Source organism: Priapulus caudatus, unplaced genomic scaffold, assembly GCF_000485595.1.
Source record: "Priapulus caudatus unplaced genomic scaffold, Priapulus_caudatus-5.0.1 Scaffold203, whole genome shotgun sequence".
NCBI classification, from domain to species: Eukaryota; Metazoa; Priapulida; class Priapulimorpha; order Priapulimorphida; family Priapulidae; genus Priapulus; species Priapulus caudatus.
Window position 1 is genome coordinate 80970 of NW_014577264.1, and position 9126 is coordinate 90095.

Here is a 9126-nt window from a genome sequence, read left to right on the forward strand (position 1 = left end):
CAAAATCCGTTGAACCTGAACTGACTAATGGCAATTCCCATTTTTGACAAAAAATTGCCGTGGCTTGAAAGTACGTCGACTGGCGTGCTCCAAAATAGGATGTTCAATATGGGAGCATAGCAGTAACAACTATACCCAATTTCAAACATGTGGGTCAAACGGTTCCTGAGTTATCGTTGACCGTAGCCAAATGTTGACGGACGGACGGACGGACAGACAGACGACGACCCATGGCAATAGCTCAGCTTGACGATGTCAAGGTGAGCTAAAAACTTGTAACCTAATAAACTTAGGCTACAGGGTAAATGTCTATATATAAATAATGTGCATGATGTATGAAGTTGTATGATGCACAGTTGTATTGTTGAATCATGTAGCAATGATGTGTGAAGCTGCCTCCAACGTGTATGTATGAAGTAATTATGTTTAACAGTTTATTATATACAGCCAATGGTTTCAACTCAAAGGCTATTTCAAAATTAGAATAATGTAAACAAGAATACATTTCCACTAAGATTTCGTTTACTTGGCTGTATACCCCATTCACACAGGCTGCCCACTGGGCAGTGCCCATCCAAAGTGTATGTCTGCCTCGCATTGCCAATTTTCCTGGTGTAACACAGGTAAAGGAGGGGTATCCCCGAGTACACTTATATTAGAACAGTGTGAGCTACTGGTTATATGGATTCATGGTACACTTTATGCAGAAAAGGTACACGAGAAGCTATTATAACAGCAATGCCTGCTATAAGAGGGTGCAATCAAAGTGGAAATTAGATTATTCGGTTTTAACCAAAAGAAAAAAAAGCGAGTGGAGCCAGGTCTACGAATAGTGCGATCCAGGCCTTTAAAAGGTAGGCCAAATTACGTCAGGGCACTTCATAAATCCTAAAAATGTGAGTAGAGTTAAGCTGGGTTTACAACATTAGTTGTAAAGTTGACGAGTTGATCAACCTTTCAACGTTCTATCAACCTTTCTATCAGATGTTCACATACATTATTGACATCAAGATAAAAAAAACCCAAAACAAGAATTATCTAGCTGGGCCTTAGTATTTAGGATTTTTAAAGGTACCTTTAAGCATCACATAAAACACATAAAATTTGAGGTGAGTGATACTGGGGTGCACATTTAAGAATACTCATTTGTGCTCACAAATTTAGGTTTTCATGTAAAAAGAGAGCGAGAAAGAGAGAGAAAAAGAGAGGTGCGGAGATAGAGATAGATGTGAGAGAGAAATACATTTCTCGCATACTAGAGAAAACTCGCAAACTCGCATACTCGCAATACTCGCAATATAATAGCATACTCGCAATAATAATAATAATAGTAATATTATTAGTAATAATATTAATAATAATAGCATACTCGCAAACCATCCACCGAGATGGGTTTATCTCGCACTACTTTTTAATCCAATGATTTTCCTTAATTACAAGGTCAAAGGTCACCTTAACAGTTTTTGGCCAATCAATACTCATAAAATTAATTAATACAAAAAATAAAATAATAATAATAAAAATATATTTAAAAAAATATTAAAAAATATAATAAAATATAATTTAAAAAAAATTTTGAACTGAAATGTTCTTTCTGCAATAAAAAGTATAACAAAAATATGCGAGAAAAAGGTTCTGTCACAGTATGAGCTTGAGATTGGAAATATCTCACCAATACCTCATTACAGATAATCACGTCTCATACTCGCTACGCTCGTATGAGACGGGATATCTATAACTCGGGTGAGAAATCCAATCTCAATCTCATACTGTGGCTGATAGGGTCTATGTCTCCCTGGGTACTGCCGGAACGTACCCTGGTAACTATCTGATATATGGTTAGGGTTAGGGTTAGGGTTAGGGTTAGGGTTAGGGTTAGGGTTACCGTTAGGGAGAAGGCATAGGCGACTCCCTAGACTAGTTAGTGGAGTAGGCGAGGTACGTTCCGGCCGTACCCAGGGAGACATAGACCCTGGCAGCCATACTGTGGCTCATAGGGTCTATGTCCCCCAGGGTACTGCCGGAACGTACCCTGGGTACGTACCCAGTACCCTTAGGGACATAGACCTCTCAGCCATACTGTGATAGAACCTATTAGTCCCATACAACCACGCACTTATGAACACCAAAAATCTGAGCGCACAGCTAAATAACTGCCTCTGCAAACCAGACGACAAATACATACGATGTAAATTACAACAATCACATCTTATAGCAATGCTAATGTTATGCCCAAAGTTGGATGTCATAACATACGCGGTGAGAGCTATTCTGCGTGAGGTACGTGTGTACGAGTATATATATGTGATTTAATTTTATAAATGTGTACAGTGTTTCATTTTTGCTTCAAAAAACTCCATTTCACCTCAGTCGCAGAGAGTTGCAATGCGTCGCGTCGTGTTCAATTGCAATCCGACCTAAGGCCGGCTTAACTCACCAAAAAACTTTTCAGTTCTGGAAAGAGCAAAAAAATGTCAAAAAATGGCAAAAATCGTAAGCGCGTAAAATCGGGGTTTCACTGTATGCGCACTATCTTGATTTACCACCTTTACTTGCCTGTAGAAAATAATATTAATCTCCTTTGACATAACTGATTTCTTTAATCAATTAAAATCAGGCTTTTTCTTGTGACACCATGGATGTTCAACTGAGAATCTAAAATTGTTTTGGTTTGATATTTGACTGAGTACTGGACATCACACCACGTACGATAAAAATTCGAACTTCTGCCGATTGTGACAGAAGACCACTAGCAAAGCCCCCAATTAAGGTTTGCACCAACAGGCTTACCCCATTTTACTAAAAATAGATAGGGTCCAGTGTTGTCAGTACCATACATCTGTATGTGATATCATGCAATATTTACACATGCACTACAAGTATGCCCAAACATTTATTGTTTCAATAATTATTGAGTAACTTCCAAATTGTCAAGCATGTCTCCACGAATGTGATTAATTGTTAATAGGTGTCTCGGTAAGGATTCAACAACAGGATCACCAACGTATACACAATTTCATGGTAATAATGCAGTAAGCACTCTGTATCACTATCAGGAGTAATACTACATGTGACCCGCTCCAGCATAATACGGACTAAGTCGCAAGTCATTGTTTTGAGTAATGAGCACGCACACATGTCAATGCTGAAAATGGCCTACCTGGACAAAAATGAGATTTTTACAAAAATACGTTCCTAAGTGAATATTTAATCCGGATATATAGGTTCAGATATCTCTAGATTATTATGGTCATTTTAAATTTTTTTTTTTAAGGGAAAAAAATTTTGAAGGGGCCCTGACCGCTCATCCCCGACTGGGCCCCTTTACCCGGAACGCTTTATCTCAAAATTTGCATATTCCGGAATAAGTCGGTTTCCGATCTTCAAATTGCTGTAGCGGTAAATTCTTTAGATATAGCCAAATATTATATATCATTTTAAAGGTAATTAAATTATCTATTCAGATATGCACATAACTCAATTTGTAGAATTTCCTACTTAATCCTGTTGTTGCTGGAGCAGGTCACATATAGTGAAACTGGCACCAGTATGAGCAAAACTGACGGGAGAGAGAGCGAGAGAGTATTAATATTAGAGTAAGAAAAGTTTTGAGCACCAGTAATGCTATTGTAAGATTTTACTTAACGAGTGTAAGGATGCTATTAAAAAAACAATGTTTTAACTGAACATTACCTTTATCCTATAAATATTCTACAATGAGTGGAGCCTAATGTTGGTAACCATAGATGTATCCAATAAATGCTTTCAACACTCGCTAAGCAACTCAAGGATACCCTTCTGTCAAATGGGTGAAGTGGGGACATTCGGTGTCTAGAAGTTTGTCTACGAACTCGATCCACAAGCACTTGTCGACCATGTTTCATCTCATCTAGATGGTGAAATGCTTCCTGAAAAATAATAATGCCAATGTCAGTGATGCAATACAATACATAAATAATTCTGTGCAATTAGTGTTACCTTGACTTAACTGTGAGTTATAGCATAAAATTATTTCACAGTTAAATGATATTGCCTACTGAGCATTAAATATCTCTAATAGATGAAGATTTAACACAAACTATGACTTGTATGAGAGATGCAAGTGTCAGCAATGATGTCAATCGTAAACACCAGTCCATATCGATCTATTTACTGTTTTATTTATACCTGTACTTGTATATTCATTCAGGGCCTAATCTAGCTGCTTAATATGGGCACCCGTGGCGAGCGTAGTGAGTGTAAAAATATTATATATATACTTATCTATCACATTAAAATGACTATTGCGAGATTTTTGCTCTGAAAAACTAAATATAGCTGAATATAGTCTCACCTGACAGCGAAAATATCACCGATTACACCAACATTAAAAATACTAAGATTTTATGCAGTTATAGCATAGAAATTTGGATATGAACACATCGTAACAGCAATGCATTTTATCGTGTCGCGACAATGCCTAATGACAGAATTGGTAAATTTGTATTTGTGTCGGTGATTAAATGAAAACAAGTGCATGATTTGAGAGAGCCATGCTTTGTCAATGGCAGATAAGCGGTGGCGCCACAAGCTAATCCACACTTCCGCCTAGTTCAAGATAACAGAAAACGAATGTTTCCGAAACTAGTTCGAAACCAGTAGTTCGAAACTGGCAGTTTTTGGTAAATACGAAGGTTCTAAGACATTTTATTGTTACTCTAGGCAATTGCTGTTACTCAAGCAATAACGGTAGGTGTCATGAAAGTGGTGAAAACACTGGAAAATTCTCGCAATAATCGCTTTAAATTGGGCGTTTGGTCGACACATTTTATTCAGATAATAGATACTAGATCTTATATGAGCATTTTATTATAAAACAGTGCCTACATAACGATAGAAACATGAAGATCTGCATCAGAGCTCTGCTAATTTGGGCGTTTTGCTAGGGGTCTTTAATTTGGGCGGCCGGTATTCGGTATGTAAAATGGCCTGGATTAGGCCCTGTCATTACTTGTTTAATTTAAAGGGACAGTAGCCTCTAGGATTTTACTGCCTACAACTGTACTTACTGTATAACAAATCGTCTATACCCACACGTATTTGTTACCAGATACTTCATTTAATTGTTATAATTATTTACACATAAACGCTACAAAATTTGAACGGCGCCATGACACCCGCGACCGTGCTGCCACCCCGAAAAAGTTGCGTATTTGACCATTTATTTTGCAGGTTACAGACCGAGGGCTAATCACAAAAGTGCAATTATATTTATACCTAAATGCTATTTAACCGAACAATATTCATTTTAGGGCAAATTTATCCATATTATATAAGTGAAACTATATGTCGTTTATAAGATATTACAATCCTTTTGCTTTTAAATTAATAAATAAGAAACACCCTCGGTCTGTAGCCCTTGGCTGGAAAGTGGTTTTGCGCAACTTATCAGATCGTGCGCTTTGAGTGGCGCCACCGTCGTTGTAATCAAACTGTAGTCGTTAGTTTTAAAACATTAAAAAAAAATATTTCTAATGGTGATTATTATACCATGAAACTTTTTATGTAGCGTAATTATAACCTAAATTAGCTAAAAATAACCGTAGAACGTAGAGTAAACTCTCCCTTTAAAGTTATTGCATCCTTTAATGAAATAATTCTGTCCTCTAAGCTTAAAGCTTGAACCTACAAACTTCGCATGATAGTTCATACAAACTTCGCATGTCATCATTTTCTTATCTTTTATCATAATAGCCAATCTCTTCCTAGCGCTTTCCCACACCATAGATTAATTTGGTACACGCGTATATAAGATAGCCGAGTCGGTTTAGAGTTAGTGTTTGGGCTAGGCATAGTGGGTGGTAATGCCGTACCCGTAGCCTCTGCGTAATTAGTTTATATAATGTTACCGGACACAAGGTCTGGTGAATCCAAATTTCTTGTCGGACCCGTGCAAAAATCCCCGGTTTTGTCAGACGATCCAACGCTTTTGGCGAGGACTGCTGTACAGTCAGTGTGACTGTACAGTGCTGCCATCTATCAATCTATAATTTTAAAAATTGTAGGCGAGTTTTATTAATTTCACTATTAATGGTCGTACAGACTTCAGATTTTCACCAAAATCTATCTTATCGGCTGCTCGTATTGCCAAAAACAGTGTTCGCTCTTGCAGCAAACACAGCCCTCTAGTTTTCATTTCATCTTTTAATTATAGTAACCAGAATTGATAGTGGACAACTTATTACGAATTTGGCGGCAAGCTAATATAGTTATAAATGACACAAGGTATCATTTATTCTATCGATAGTCACCACTGAAGGTGAGATAGACACATTGGGCTTTAAATGTCATATTTACAAGTTGACTGGTATTTTGCCTAGAATAATCATTTCTCAAAATATTTTGTTCTGCTATGACCGATATCAATAGTTCGAGGCATCAATTTGCATTATCCTGCCGCAGTTAGACGGATTGTTCCTGCCATGAGCCTGAGATGTGCCTTTAGCTTTTTTAACTAAATTTATTTATTTATTTATTCCCTAATTAATTATGGGTCAGATGTATTAGAGTGCAATCTCTCACTATGTCAAAATACAAAACAGTTAATACCGTACATGCCACCTATTAGAACATCAACAGGCGAATTTGCAGCACTTTAACTGTATCAGACACAGGTACTTGGAGCATTTAAATGACAAAATTCTAAATAAACCCGAAATGTATTTATTACCCAAGTCTCAATGTTTATGTATTTTCTTTCTCCTATTATTCTCAATGTCAATATGTCAATATGTCAATATGTCAATGTCTTATGTTCTATTAGTCTCAATGTTTATGTATTTTCTTTCTCTATATTATTTGCAACAGTTTCCTCTAAATGCAGTTGAGATGCTCCTCTGCAACACAATCTCACTGAACACACGCCACTGTGCATGAACTCACAAAAATATAGAGCAGGTGGGAAAGTGACAGCACCAAATTTGTACAATGGTCGATTAGTTATACATGTTCACAGCGCAAAAAACTCAAACAATCGCCTCCATTCTGGTATCTATGCATAGCCAAATGTTCACTTGATTGAATTATTGCCCTTGCAACATAGTTTACTTGGAGAAATCTAGTAAATTTCCTACAGAAAACACCACTCCATGAAAATGTAAATGAGAGAAACTGCTTGTATATATACACAGGGGTCGAAATTAGATTTTTATTATGGTATCAATTCGGGATACCAGGTATGAAATCTGGTAATCCCCCCAAAGATCTGGTATCCCATTTTTTTGGTATAGTAATTTAAACAATGTTGGTATCCAAAATCTTTAAATATGCAATAATAGCAATTTGAAAATTATTAATATGTAATGTAATTATTATATAAAAACATGAAAACAGATTCACAGATATGCACAGACAAGTACACTGCAGACGTATTGTCTAGACGTAGTCTGGTTCGCTTGATACAATGTATACACATCCGTACACATGTACACACATGCTGCGGTATAAAGTTCATAACTCAACAACCACTATCCCGATTTTGACGATTTTTTTTACTATCCCGGCAGGATACCAAGCATTGAAAGCTGGTATCCAACACAAAAATCTACTACCCCGCGGATATCGGGATACCGCTAATTTCGACCCCTGAACACGAGTAATGGCGATGCATTGCATGCTGGGTTCAAGCTCTTCCTGCTTCAGAGCTCCATAACGAGCCCTGCCACTGTCGTGATCTGTAGTCACGACTATTTTGGACTTATATCAGAAACTTATCAAAGAGATTAACACATGTTTATACCGGAACAGGAACTAACTTTATTCAAATAAGATAACGCCACAGATGGCGCTCTGGTAGACATGCGAGTGGCGCCGCCTGGTGGGCGCAGCAGTACTAGTAGTCACAGGCTACTACATCTCTCCCCCTTTTTAAACAGAACAGAATTCAAAAGATACCAAACTGAAATATCAATCACTGAGCCTTACATGGCAAACGTATCAGTAAGGCTACAACTCTTGGGGACGGGAGTACACACAGAAACTACGAACTTGTAATACTCGGACTGGCTACTGGTAATCCTGGAGATAGGTAGGCCTCCTTCGTTCACGCCCGGGATACCTGTGTGGACTAGGCACCGGTTCTACCTCAGGGTTCTCTACCTGGACTGGAGGTTCAATGGGGGAATAATAATGGGCATGGTTAACTCGGGAACATTATCCTCCTCCGGGTTTGTGTCAACGAGGGGATGTATCTGCTTTAGCAGGGAACAATTCCTCGCCTTTACTTCTTTGCCGCGCTGGATGATCACCATGGGACCCCTAATATTTATCACCTCGTAGGGATCGGGCTTAAACTTGGGGAAACTTTGTATGCCTGCGTCTGTCCGCATACCTTTTCATTTTCTCCTTGTTTCTGTTGTCAATGCCCCTCAGGACCGTATCGGAAATCTTTGCCAGGATTTGGGGCAGCTTGGTCTTACCCATATACCTATGGACAATGGACGCAGGGGTTTGCATGGTCGTACAATTCGGGGTGTTACGATAATTCCTCAGAAACCCATACATAACCTGTTTCCAAGGTTGTTTTTCAACCTGAGGGGGGTACATGCTTTGTTCAATGGCTTATTGAAACTCTCAACATCCCCGTTGGCTTCGGGCCACAAAGGTGTCACTTTGCAGTGATGGAAACCCATGCATTTTGCGAAATTTGCGAATTCACTAATTTGAAACGGCGGACCGTTGTCGGTCTTCACTACATCGGGTATCCCTCGCGATGAGAATATCTTGTTGAGTACCGGGATTACAGTACGCGCGGCCTTCGAGTTGACAATCTCTACTTCTGGGAATCTACTGTAGTTGTCAATGACTACGAGCAGGTACTCTCTCTGAGGCAGTGGACCATTAAAGTCTACACTGACCTCTGACCACAGACGATCTGGTAACTTGGTCATGCGGAGCGGTTCACGTGAGCCACCACTTGTCGACGCCTGACATGGAACGCACGACAAAACCTTGTCTCTAACTATCTGATTCATGTTCGAGAACCAGACTTTCGCCCGCAACAACGCGAGGGTTTTGCTCACGCCTTGATGGCCTTCATGAGCAAAATCTACAACTCGGTTCTGTAGACTCACAGGGAGCACAATCCTG

The 9126-nt window shown here is 38.7% G+C and overlaps 1 protein-coding gene across 2 annotated transcripts in view; it reads right to left on the bottom strand.

The window, feature by feature from the left end:
- LOC106807257 (CREB-regulated transcription coactivator 1-like) overlaps positions 1-9126 on the bottom strand; it is a 49159-nt gene that overhangs the window by 21326 nt on the left and 18707 nt on the right. For both annotated transcript variants that reach the window (XM_014809553.1, XM_014809552.1), the window contains exon 2: positions 3795-3908. In XM_014809553.1, the coding sequence (XP_014665039.1) occupies positions 3795-3908 (114 nt within the window). The remainder of the gene's footprint in view (positions 1-3794; positions 3909-9126) is intronic.